A 13,962-nucleotide genomic window follows, 5' to 3' on the forward strand; every position below is an offset into this window, starting at 1 on the left:
TAGCTCTGTCACACGCCACGAAGGGCCCCAAACGTGCAGCTCACTGGAAACAGGAAGTAGTAGGAGAGGCTGCCAACCCAGTCAGGTCCCAATTTGTAGCTGGCCTCATTCCCTCTTCCACCAATGGTCAGCCTCCACCTGGAAACTTACATAACACAGACATCACAGAGTACAAACAATGCCCCCGCATGGTGTGGCGAGTAACAGCACCACACGGCAACAATGACCTGGGTCATAACACCCCCCCATCTAAAATCAAGCATCTCCATCCTTTAAGAGATGCTGAATCTAGGTCTCTACTCGGGATAGTGCATCGGCCACAACAGGTCAGGTGTTAATGGGAAGACCTGGTTAAAAATCGCACTACTGTGTTCAGTTATACACCGTTTTGTGATCACTGCTGTTGATATATTTGTGTGGGCTGAGATTTTACTTTCAAAGAAAACACAGTAATGATCAGACAGGCCCACATCAGACACAGTAACCTTTGAAATGCTCAGGCCCTTGGAGATCAGTAGGTCAAGAGTGTGTCCTCTATTATGTGTGGCCTCTGTTACATGCTGAGTCAGCCCAAAGTTGCCCAGAGTGTTATTCAGGTCTTTAGTCCCTTTGTCCTGAGGGTTGTCCACATGGATGTTAAAATCCTCAACAATAATTACACAGTCGAAATCAACACAGATCACAGACAGCAGTTCACTGAGGTCATTAAAAAAAGTCTGTGCAGTATTTGGGAGGCCTGTAAACATTAAGAAACACAACTTTGGATGGGGCCTTCAGCTGTAAAGCCACATATTCAAAAGACTGAAAACTTCCAGGAGACAGCTGCTTACATTGAAATGATTCATTAAATAAGACAGCAATCCCTCCTCCTCTCCTGCTCACCCTGGCCTCACTGATAAAACTGTAGTTAGGAGGGGTCGTCTCGATGAGAACAGCTCCACTGTTACTTTGGTCCAAACTTTGGTCCAAAGGGACGCACAATAAGGACAGAACACTGAACGATGAGTTTCTCCTAATGATGTGTGTGCAGCTGGGTGAATGAGGCTGTGTCGAGTGTTCAGACTGAGTAGAAATGCACTGTGCTTCTCCATTTACATCCTTTAGATCCAATCGTGACTCTTTTGCCCACTAAAATAATAAAACAGTACTTTTTTCTGTATGTAATATAATCTAAAGCATCCACAGTAACATTTTCCACCATACGACTGCACTCTAAGGTCAGCACGGTGGTGCAGTGGTTGGTAATGTTGCCTCACAGCAAGAAGGTCGTGCATGTGAATCTGCTGGCTGCTGTTTGCATGTTGTGTTCTCTGAGGGTGCTCCGGCTCCCTCTCACAGTCCAACAACTTGCTTTTTTTTTAGGTTAATTGTTGATTCTTTTGGGAATTACAATCATCTATTGGGAATGTGATCATGAGTGGTGAACTGTAAAGTGTGTACCCTGAGTTTTACCTTGTGACAGCTGGAATAGTCTTCAAGCCATCTCCAGCAACCTTCAAGTGCTTAAGAGGAAGGAAGAAGGAAAGGAAGGAAGTAAATTGTAAACTTTTACAAACAGTTAGGTTTGTTGGAAGGTGTCTTTTTAGATGCTGTAGATTATAATGCATATCTGTGCAGACCAATGACTGGTGCTGATGCTTGCAAAGAGCTGAAGTTGTGTTACCACCATATTGCCGTGTTTCTGTCCTGGATACAGTTTCCACACAAAAAAGTAATATCCACGCTCTAGACTGCACCACTGTTTTCCTTCATTGGCATGAATTGAAATTAGCAGATTGTAGTACAAGTACAAGTGGAACCGATGAGAATCAATAGGCAAGCAGACTAACAATTCCAAGGAATTGAACTACTGGGAACCGGATCTCTACAAGAAGCGCTGGAAGAAATGCAGAGTGATCTCTACAGCACACAAACAGTTTGTGTGTTTGCTTATGTTTGTTGAGCCGTTTGAAACGCGTGTCGTGTCTCATTTCTGGGAGAAGATAGGCAAACTCGAAATGTAAGTTTCAAACATTATTAAACAGCTGAAGGTTCAAATCACACAGCACTATGGATCTCCCTCTGTCAGACCAAAGAATTTTGTTTCTCATGGTCTGAAAGTCTTTCAGATGCTTCCTGCGAAACTCCAGGTAAACTGTCATGTGCCTTTTACTGAAGAGTGGCTTCCATCTGGCCACTCAACCATACAGGCCTGATTGGTGGAGAGCTGCAGAAGTCATTGTCCTTCTTAAAGGTTCTCCATTCTCCACACAGCAATGCTGGAGCTTTGTCAGAGTGGCATCGGGTTATTGGTCACGTCCATGACTAAGGCTCTTCTACCCCTGATCACTCAGATTGGCTGGGCAGTCAACTCTAGGAAGAGTCCTGGTGGTTCCAAACGTCTTCCATCTATAGATGATGGGGGCCACTGTGCTCCCTGGGACCTTCCAACTTGATAGGCAAAATGCGTAAACGACATACTGATCTACCGTGTCCATTTCACTCTTTGTCTCTCCATAGCGTGGAAAGGACGCTCATGCAGAAGTTGCAGTAATCTACACTAACAGCAGAGGGAGATATTTTATTTTAAGCCAAAGTGAAAATAATAATAGTTAATGGATAATAATAATAAGTGTTTAAACAGACATTTCTAATACATTTGCATATATATAAATATTGGCTGTCTAGCTTAATCGTTTCTGATGATTAAGGACCTTGAAATGTAAGTTTTTTGGTTTACTACTGACTTCTTGGCTTTAAAAAGTTATCTCCCCCTGCTGCTACTGCAACTTTTGCATGCAGTAATGGAACTGTTACAATTTTTGCTGTGATGCAGATGCAGCTCTTCAGCATCCACACTGTGTTTATGTGTTAAAAGTAGAGATGGCACGATACCACTTTTTTGTGTCCGATACAGATACCGATATCATAAATTTGGATATCTGCCGATACCGATATAAATCTGATACAGTGTGTTTTTTAATCAACAAAAATGTTTTTTTAATATCTTGCTGCTTTTTGTATAAGTTCACACTCAAGTTGAAAAACAACAACAACACTAAAGCTATTCTGTTATACCTGTATGCAAAAAAAACACACTGCACCCAAAATATTTCATAGATCAGCAACACTGATCAATCTAATAAAGTTAAACCTGCACCATCCTTCCTATTCTGGTATTTTAAAGAGTACTTAGCAGAAATATTAAGCAACCTAACTAATAGGGTTGCAAACTCCCAGCAAAAGAAAATAGGGAACCACCCTCTTCCTCATGATGCTTAATCAATGTAATCAACTTTCATTTGATGCAGGGTGAAAAAAATTCACAGAAATAAATTATTTTTCAAGAATAATTAAATAGATTCAACATCTTTCTTCAACAGAATTGCAGAATTCACAGATGGTACTTTCCCAAAGGAAAAAGTACTACAGCTTACTAGGGTATATTAGACTTAACAGTTATTATATACAGTAATGGACTTCTATATATTTTACATCAGATTAAAACTTTGGGTGTAAGATTCAGATAATTATTAAATAATTAAAAGCTAGATATTTTAAATGAGAATAAGAAAGAAAAGTATGTCTTTGTGCCCCCCTGGCTAAACTTTGCTAGATCCGCCCCTGCACAGTTACCAGCCGTCAGCTACGTAGAAAAGGATCCTGGTGTAGAAAGTAATATTAAATAAATTCTAACAACAGCTTATCAAGCTTAATAGTGCTGCTGTTGTTCAGCCGCTGGTTTCCTCTTTCTGGTGCAAAGTGGGCCAAAAACAAAGAAGACAGACGGACTCGCGACAGAAAAGCCGATCAGCTGATCATTAAGCAGTTTCATGATTGAAGTAGCAGCAGGAGACGGAGAGAAGAGGCAGTTGCTCTATATATCGGATGTTAAGCTTAACGCGGGAATGCTTTACAAACATTCAGAGATGAACTTACACACTTGCTTTACTTCTATCTGAGATAACTTCCTCGGAGATAAAATGTTTGCTAGCAGGCTACAAATACACACAGCCGCTCTATCACGTGACCACACTGCTCTGACGTGCTACGGTTATGAGCCGAGTTACGCCATGTCACAAGTTTTTTAAGGTGCTTTTTTGATATTTAATGGATCGGATTACATTTTTTATTTCTCTCCGATATCCGATCCAGTAATTTAGGTCAGTATCGGACCGATACCGATACGTAATATCGGATCGGTCCATCTCTAGTTAAAAGAGAAATGATTTCCTTGTAACTAAAACAAATTCTCTACTCGTGACTTGAGAGGCACATTATATACATAGTACAGCAATAAATTCTCCAGCTTTTGTGAAGCTGTTGGGCAAATAAAGCGACCCTGAAAAAGATTGAATGGATGGTATGTTATTATTTCAGGGACAACATTCAGGTTTTGTTATGATGATTATTGGCCTTTGACACCATGTGAGATTTTATTTTATTATTTATTTATTTTCATAAAGTCTTTTGTTTTTTTAATCCTTCTTCTTTTATGTGGTTTTCGTTTGTATCTGTTTTTATGTATTTAATCTTCTTTTCAGCACTTTGGTCCATTGTGCTTGTTTTGTGATTCTGAGGCTGATCAAACTAACTCAGTAAATGGAAACCTCTTGTTCATTTTGTGCCATGTACTGTCACATATGCTACGCCTAGTTACACAATGTACAGTCCCAGGCACTGTGGACCATGTGGTCATTCCTCCCCAGAATCCCACACAGTGCAGAATGTCCAAAAGGTGAAAAAGCAACTCCAAAACTCCTCTTCCCACACCGTGATTCCACTCCCGTGAGAAAACGCACTCCGCTCCTGGCAATACACAAACACATACACACATTGGCGGGCAATCCACTATATCGAGGGTTAAAATCCCGCATAAGTCAACAGCTGTACTGTCAAGTTTCACACCGTATAATCCCACACAGACTGGAGCTCAGCGACACTCTTAAGTAGGGCGCTACTAACGAGGCCCATCAGCTGGAGCTAGTGATGGCTGACGAGCGGTCGTGACATCCCAGGTAGGGATCCCTCCGACGACCCAAAACATCCGAGAGCGAACAAAAACATAGACAGGAAGATGGAGGGAGAATAAGAGAACACAACCAACACGATACACAGAAAATGAATCTGGACTCCTGGGCTGAACGACCGCGAGGATCATCAACCCGAGGAAAACACAGAATACACACGAGTCCTCGGCCAGTTTTTGGTTTGTCTTCTCAAAGTCCTGGACAAGAAGAAGTTTTTCTTCGTTCTGCTTTATGTACTGTTGTTCTTTCTCTTGACGCAGCTCTTGATATTTGTTCTGTGCTCCATAATGCATTGCCTGCAGTGCTCTGTATTTTCCTTCCATGCCTTGGAGTTGGCATTGCATGTCTCCCTGGTTTATGTCCAGTTGTTCTTTCACTTTAAGGATTTCTGTATTTTTTTGCAAAGCTTCATCGAGCTTTACTTGCAAGCCTTCATTGTTTTTCTCCATGTTCAGAATCTTGCAATCTAATTCTTTCTGTTTCATCTCCTGTTGCTTGTTCTCTTGAAGCAACTCGTCATATTTGTGCATTGTTTCTTCAAGCCTTACCTGCAGCATCCTGTCTTTTCCCTCCATGTGTTGGAGTTGGCTCTCCGTGTCTCGCTGCTTTATGTCCTGTTGGTTTTTCTCTTCGAGGATTGCTTCATTTATTTGCAGAGCTTCATCAAGCTTTACTTGCAACTCGTCATTTTGTTTCTTGATGTTCTTAAGCTCGCGGCCCATTCGCTTTTGTTTGATCTGCTGTTGCCTTTTCTCTTGAAGAACCTCTTCATTTGTTTCCTGACTTTTATCATCCCTTGCTTTTACCACTCTGTATTTTATCTCCATCTTTTCGAGTTGATCGTGCATCTGTCTCTGTCTCATGTCCTGTTGTTTCTTCTCTTGGAGGATTTCTTTAATTTTTTCTAGAGCTTGATCCAGCTTTCCTTGGAGCTCTTGGTTCCTTTTCTCCATGTCTATGGTATCCCATTGTTTTTCATCAATAATACTCTCCTTTTCTTGGAGCTGGTAGGACCTTTTTTTATATTGAGCACTCTGTCTCTCATTTTCCTCCATCAATGATGCAATCTTCTCTCTGTTAAGAAGATTTTCAGTCTCCATTTCTGGCAAGCGCTTCTCCTCTAATTCTACTTGTTCATCCCAAGGAAGAGAGGAGAGGTAAGGGTCTTCTGGTTCATCCCAGGGAAGAGCACCAGGGTCAACTTCTTGACTTTTTGGTTCTTCTCCTTGAGACATGTTGGAGTCTGGAGTCAGGATCCAAATGTTTCCAAATGCTTCTCTGGCGAACAGTTGAGGGCTGCAAACAGAAATACTGCCAGTAATGGAGTAAAAGTCGTTGTTTTTCACCGTTATTTATCGGTTTTAGGATCAAATGATCACGTTGGTGGTAATACTCTAAATCTGTGTCACGAACAGTCGAAGGCTGAGAACATAAATGCTGCGAGTAACGGACTAAATGACGTTGCTTTTCACCCCTATTTATGGGTTTAAGGATCAAAAGATAAAAAGAAGAATTGGAGGTAAGATTCTAAAAGTGTGTGACATCATCATTCTGTAAGCCAATGAGTTATGTGTGTGATGTCATCATTCTGTAAGCCAATGAGGTTGTCACATTGCATCACTTTTTTTTTTTTTTTTTTCAAATGATCAGTAACGTTACAATCTCTGTTATCCCCCCCCCAAAAAAAATAAACAAAAAAAAAACCCAAACAAAAACAAACAAACAAAAAACAAAAACAAAGACAAAAAAACAAAGAAAGAAAGAACATGTTATCACAATAACCAATGTTTTCTACAGTCATTGGTGCCAACAGAAAGCAGAAATTTAAATTTGGGTGTTACTTAGCGCAGCCTGCTACCATAGAAGAAGAATGTAGACCAATAGTACCTTAACAATGTCAGGGAAAATAAATCTCCTGATATGTTTAAAAAAACAGCTTTGCCCTATTAACAATTATATATTTTTTTACTAACATCTGAAGTCAGAAGCATCAGAGGCCAAATTTGTATGACCAAAAGGAAGGAAAATAAATGTACATGTAAATATATCTTCAAGCTTTCAATTTTTTATTCTGCTTTTGGAAATGCTGAATGTTGACAAGCTCCAAAATGTACATAAACCAAGGATTGTGATGTCACCACCTGTTTGAATGGACCTTTGCACTTACAAAACTCAAATGTTACTGCAGCCTGCAAGAACATGACATTCAAAAAAGGGTGTTTGCCAAATTCTAAATATGATGTAATGTCAAAATAAATCTGTGAAAACGCGACTTCTGAATGTGTTTTGTGTTGACTGATAATCAGGATTATGGTTATAATTCGAGGTTTTTTTTGTGTCACTGTAGTGATTAATCCCTGACACTGATCATTAAAAATAAAACTTCCCTTCTTTCCCTAAAACCCCCAAAACAGACATTATGATTGTAAAGTTGCACAAAGAAAGAAGAAACATTCAGTACTGTCTGGTGTTTGAATGGTCACAGATCCAGAAGAGTAAAAGCTGATAATGTGCAGTCTGTATGCAATCTAACCAGCACTAAAATCTCACCATTATATTCTGCCGTTCACATGTCAGTATTTCAGACACTCAAACACTTAAAGACCTCAAATATCAAACATGCTGGTTCAAGTGTGGGGATTTGAGCTTCTTCTGCAGACACAAGCAATAAAGCACCTTGCAGTCAACGAACTCCTCTGTATGCCAAAGTTTTTTAGAGTCAAATGTGAGGCTGTCTGTCTGACAGATAAAGCTTCTTCTAAATTAGGCCATGCAACAGGATAATGACCCCAAGCTCAGCAGCAAATCTACAGCATGGAAGTCCAGACCTCAACCTGACTGAAATGCTGTGTATAAAGGAATGCTTGCAAATGTCATTGATTTGAAGTTATTGCTGCTAACTGCTGGTTCTGTTAACCACTCAATCATAGAATTATTACGATATCAAACTAAAACAAATGCCTGAATCCTAAATTGTGGATATCCGATTGTGGTGATCTAAAATGTAACACTAAATGTGATTAAAACACGAATAATCTGGACTCCTGGGCTGAACGACCGTGAGGATCACCAGCCCGAGGAAAACACAAAATACACATGACTCTGTGACAAAGACAATTCATTCTTGAATGAAGACGTTGATAAGACACATTTAAAATGCAGCCAATTGTGTTTATTATTATATTTTTGGGGAAATAGAAGGGGTGGGTGGGTGGGGGGGAATGGTAAAGGAAAGGGATAGGGGAGAGAAAACCCCAACAATCCCCTCTGAGCAAGCACTAGGTGCGACAGTGGATAGGAAAAACTCCCTTTAAAGGAAGAAACCTATGACAGAACCAGGCTCTAGAGGGGGCAGTCAACTGTCGGGACTGGTTGGGGGGTGAGGGTGAAAAGAGAGGGAGAGGGGGGGAGGGAGATGGGACAGGTGTTAGGAGTTCAAGGGAGCTAGGGGAGGGAGAGGTGTCAAGGTGTCAGGAGAGAGGGAGAGGGCAGGAGAGGGGAGGTCAAAATTACGATGGAACAGAGGTGGAGGAAGACGAGGTGACATCAGCAGTGGAAAAAGTAGAAAGAGAAGAAAAAGCAGGAGTGTCCTTCCTCCAGAAGAAGCGGAAGCGTTTCTTCTTCTTTTCCAGGAGCTTTTCCACGAGAACCTTTTTCTCTAGGATCAGGGTTCTCAGCTGATCGATTGTTTCGGTATTCTCCTTCTCAAGTCTCCTGCATGTTTTCTCCACTTCTTCTAATTCGGCTTGTTTGTCTTTGAGCCTTTCTTTCAACTCATTAGATGTTTCCTCCTGCATTACCTTTGCCTCCTGCATCTCTGTATAACGCTCTTGTAATTTGTTGCGAGTGTCTTCTAACTGCTGACTTTTCCTCTCGGTTTCTTGAAGTTTGCACTGCAGGTCTTCATTTGTTTTCTCGAGTTGCTGCTTTAGCAGTTGCACCTCAGTGTTTTTGCACTTCAAGGTGTTTGAAAGTTCCTCGAGTTTGGTGTTTTTTGTCAGCATGTCATTGAGCTGACTCTGCATCACTGAGCACTGTTTTTGCAGTTTCTCCTTCTCTCCTTCCATTTCAGTTGCTTTGTTGTTCATTTTCTTGTAAAGTTCTTGCAGCTTTTGGTTTTCTCTCTCAAAGTCCAGGAGTAAACGTTTGTCTTCTTTCTGCTTTATGTCCTGTTGTTCTTTCTCTTGAAGCAGCTCTTGATATTTCTGCTTGTGCACTGCAGTTTTATCAAGTTTTACTTCCAGGACTCTGCATTTTTCCTCCATGCTTTGGAGTTGGCACCACATGTCTCGCTGGTTTATTTCCAGTTGTTCTTTTTCTTGAAGAATCTGGTCATTTCTTTGCAGTGCTTTATCAAGCTTTGTTTTCAGCTCGCTTTCAAGTTTGCTTTCTTTCTGTTTGATCGGTTGTTGCTTTTTCTCTTGAAGCAATGCTTTGTATTTTATCCCCAAGTTTTGGAGTTCTATTTCCTGCCGTTTCTTCTCTTGGAGGATTTCGGTATTTTTTAGCAGAGCTTCATCAAGCTTTAATTGCAGCTCCTGATCCTTTTTGTCCTTGTCTTTCTCATTTTTCTTCTGCTGGAGGATTTCTTTGAGTTTCTCTATTGCTTTATCAAGCTTGGCTTTGAGCTCAAAGTTCCTTCCACGCACGTCTAGGAGTTCCATTTCTTTCTCCTTCTGAATATCTTCCTTTTCAAGAAGCTGTCTGAACAATTTATCTACTTCAGCAGTCTTTCTCTCATTTTCTTCTCTGAGAAAGATAATCTCCTTTTGTTGTTTTAAAAAACTCTCTGCCTGGGCCGGGTGTTGCTTGTTGTGCTTGTTCATGAGATCTTCCTCATGCATTTCTTCCAAGCACATCTTCTGAACTTGAATATTGTCTTCTTGAGCCAGAAGAGAAGAGCTGGGCTTTACTTTTTCTTTTCTTGTGTGTTTTTTCAGAGACATGTTGGAAAGTGTAAAAAGTCGCTCTGAAAAGGATCCAATTGTTTTGAAAGGTTTCTCTCTCGAACGTTTCAATGCTGCGAACATAAATGCTGCGAACAACAAACTAAAAGTTGTTGCTTCTCACCTCTACTTAAGGGTTTTAGGATCAAAGGATCAAAGTGGTGGTAAGATTCTAAATGGGTGTGATGTCACGATTCTGGAAGCCAAAGAGGTTGTCACATGACACCCCCCCCCACATGACTTGTGATGTGTTGCTAACATTTTGGTTGTTGTGATGATTCAAATTTGTTCAGTAAACTTTATCAAATGAACACGTGTTGACATAAGCATATATTTGGATGTCATATCTTCTTATTAAATGTAGCTAATGTCCAATAAACTGAACTCTGGGACTTACCTAACACTAATATTTCATATATTACTTCAACTCACTAATTTAATTAAAGGGTTTTGTATTAAATTATAACGGAATAAAAAACCACAATGCATATGTGCAAATAACAGTAGCCAGCTGCTGCCACAAGAGGGTGATGAATTAAAGGTTCACAGAGAGATCTCTTTACTTTGGGACATTTAAACAATGTGTATTATTACATTTGATTAAACAAGCACTGCTTTTCCTCCAGGCTTCTTAAACTCTTTCAAAGTTTCTCTTTTCAGTCTTTTTCAGTCCAGTCCTTGTACCAAAAAGTTATCTCATGAAACTGGATGAATGGAGGACAAAAGAAGATGTTTCAGACCTAAACCCCCACTATCTACACCAGCTGAATAGCATCTGAAAATCACATCTTCAACAGAAAGACAAAGTCCAGCAAAGTCTCCACACAGGACCTGAGAGATGCATCTGAACCTTCAGTTCACTCCAAGATCACACATGTGCAGGAGAACTGAGTGCTGCTGTCAGATTTAAAAGTGCTTTAAACATGATGATACTGTCTTTGTTGTGGCGAATCCACTTAGCCAAAAAATGGATCGGACATCAGTTGTAGAAACGATAGTCTTTATATAAGGCTTCAAAAAGGGGAATGTACAACAAATAAACTGCTCGACATCAGAGCAACATATAATGGCTTCCCGAAACTTTCTTTGCTAGCTAAAACCCCCAGAGTAACTTTCGTCTACCACAAAGGATTCTGGGAAACGCAGTTTTCTAATGAAAATACCTGTTAAATGTTCCCCTTTAGCAGAAAATTAGATCTATAATTAACAGCTCTCACTAAACATGTGACTAACACTTAAATCACTTACAAAATAACCAAAATGCTGTTATCAAACAATAAATTGCAATAAAGTTACAACAGTCTTTGTTAAACAGCAGAATAGGTTTATAAAGTATCATTAACTCAAAATAGTTAAATAAATATCTCTAAATCCACTAAATGTAGACTTTTAAATTTTGGACAGTTTAGTATTACAGCTGCTGATTAAACAATAGAGACAGATGTGTAGTAAAACTTTTATTTAGTGTTTCAAGTCAAAAACAAACAGAGCAGAGATACAGAGAAAGTCTTTTGATGAAAAAAATAAGATACTGAACGATGAGTTTCCCCTAATCATGTGTGTGCAGCTGGGTGAACGAGGCTGTGTCGAGTGTTCAGACTGAGTAGAAATGCACTGTGCTTCTCCATTTACATTCTTTAGATCCAATCGTGACTCTTTTGCCCACTAAAATAATAAATCAGTACTTTTTTCTGTATGTAATATAATCTAAAGCATCCACAGTAACATTTTCCACCATACGACTGCACTCTAAGGTCAGCACGGTGGTGCAGTGGTTGGTACTGTTGCCTCACAGCAAGAAAGTCGTGCATGTGAATCTGCTGGCTGCTGTTTGCATGTTGTGTTCTCTGAGGGTGCTCCGGCTCCCTCTCACAGTCCAACAACTTGCTTTTTTAGGTTAATTGTTGATTCTTTTGGGAATTACAATCATGAGTGGTGAACTTTAAAGTGTGTACCCTGAGTTTTACATTGTGACAGCTGGGATAGTCTTCAAGCCATCTCCAGCAACCCTTAAGTGCTTAAGAGGAAGAAAGAGGAAGGAACGCACACTGGATTTCATTCACTATAGGTTAGTTTTATTTTCGCTTTAGCAACTGTGTTCTGATGTTCCGGCATCAGTCACACAGGAACAGCTGCTTCTTCCTTCCAGTCTCCGTCCCCATCATCAGTATTTAAAAATACAGAGAAGAAGATGATCACCTTGAGCAGTCACACCCACCCTCTAAGCCACACCTCGGCACCGCCCTGAGAGCTCACTGTAACACCCCTCTGCTGCAGCAGGCCGGAGACCACACCCCCGCCACATAGATCATATCACAACTGTGAGATAAAAGTGAAAGAGCAGCTCACAGATCAGAGGGAAGTCACATCAGGAGAACATTAAGTATTTGTAGCATGCGATTCCCTTGTGTTTTCAGTCTGTGAAACAGCTGTTTGTGTCTTCACCAGGCAGGTAAGATCAGCAAAACTACACCATAGGATGGTTTATACCCAAGATTTTTTTAAAAATATTTTATTAACATAACAAGAGGAAACATAGATTTGATTTTTTATTTATTCATTTCTTTTAACTTCCATCATTTTCTCTCAAGCTCAAATGTTGTTTTTATTTCAACAGTGATGGCAGCAGCAGCGTCCAGAAGCAGAGGACTGGCTGGTGTCAGAAACACCAACATTTTAATCCTCATCTTTCTGCTTTCCCTGGTTTATGTCACAAATTCACTGACAAAAGTAAGAACAAAGTCACTGCTGAATTAATTGTTGCTGAAGGTACTTCTATGAAACATTTATTTGCAATAGTAAAACTACAGTCACTATGTAAGTCATTACAAGCATATCACAGTTTAATCTGACGCATCCTGTTTCTGTACATTTAAAAAAATTCTGACTTACATCCCCATTAAGTTATTCATATGTAACTTTATTAAATTAATTTGGTACAATGTTGTCGTAAACAGAGAATGTCTTTTGCTTTACTGATATTGACCAATAATCCATTAATGTTCGATTATATCTTTAAACATTATACATTTGTATGTAATTTGTATGTAACTGTATCATGTGAAGAATTTCTCTTGCGCTTTCTTCGTCAAGTCCTAAAGTTAAAATAAACCAGAGCTGATGCTTCTTGTACAAACTGTAGCATCCCCCCCCCCCCCCCACTTACAATGGAGACGAAGACAGTCTTACTTTGCCTCCTAACTTTTCTTGAACTTGTTCTTGAAATTAATTGTAAGTTTATGGATCTTACAAAATATAAAACTGCAAAAAATTATGTAAAAAGCCAGATACAATATGTTACCAGGAAATGTACAGAGGATGAATTGAAGGGAAAATTATATATGAAGACTCTTAAAGCACGGACAAGGGTTAAAACCTTTTGTTTTACCATTTGTGAGGTAAAACTGTGGAACAGTTTTCCTGTGGACCTACAGCAATGTTCAAGCATTAGTCAGTTCACAAAGATGTTTTGAAAACTGCTTTTGGAAGAATATGAAAGTAAAAGTTGGACTACCTGGTATATAATGTTGTGCTACGTGATTGCTAGCGACACAGCTATGTTAGCATAACATTAGCACAGTGAAGCTGGAGGATGAGCGCCCATTTTTCTTCCACTCGATAAAAGTTAACGTGACGGATTCTGGTCGTCAGAGACAAATGCAATCGCATAGCAGGATGCTATACACAGGCCAAACTTCAGTCAGGAGAACAACTGAGATTATTCATCCACAATACGAGGTTAGTTATTAATATACTGCAACAACATGGGAATAGAGCAGCTGCAAGAGAATTCAACATTAATGAATCAATGTTACGGAAGTGGAGGAAGCACAGCTTTTGGCTTTCCCCATATTTCAAAAGTGCTTCATCTCTTTGCTATGACTGTCGCCCGCCATAATTTGCAGATGATAATGGTTGTAGCCGCTGCGATGCTTTCAACCAAAACAGGCGCAGCTTGATGACATCATCAACATGCGCTATCGCGATAGAGCGATATAGTCAAAATC

General features: G+C 39.9%; 2 protein-coding genes across 2 annotated transcripts; both read right to left on the bottom strand.

Annotated features, from left to right (window-relative positions):
• Positions 1-4,939: 4,939 nt before the first annotated feature.
• LOC148104289 (uncharacterized) lies at positions 4,940-6,259 on the bottom strand. Its single transcript, XM_087838333.1, has one exon. The coding sequence runs from the start codon at positions 6,242-6,244 to the stop codon at positions 4,940-4,942; it is 1,305 nt and encodes a 434-aa protein (XP_087694459.1). The 5' UTR covers positions 6,245-6,259.
• A 1,972-nt stretch (positions 6,260-8,231) lies between these two features.
• LOC148104290 (uncharacterized) lies at positions 8,232-10,182 on the bottom strand. Its single transcript, XM_087837608.1, has one exon. The coding sequence runs from the start codon at positions 10,037-10,039 to the stop codon at positions 8,519-8,521; it is 1,521 nt and encodes a 506-aa protein (XP_087693734.1). The 5' UTR covers positions 10,040-10,182; the 3' UTR covers positions 8,232-8,518.
• Between the last annotated feature and the right edge of the window lie 3,780 nt (positions 10,183-13,962).

Source organism: Neolamprologus brichardi, chromosome 3 (assembly GCF_056152115.1).
Source record: "Neolamprologus brichardi isolate AB-2024 chromosome 3, ASM5615211v1, whole genome shotgun sequence".
NCBI lineage: Eukaryota > Metazoa > Chordata > Actinopteri > Cichliformes > Cichlidae > Neolamprologus > Neolamprologus brichardi.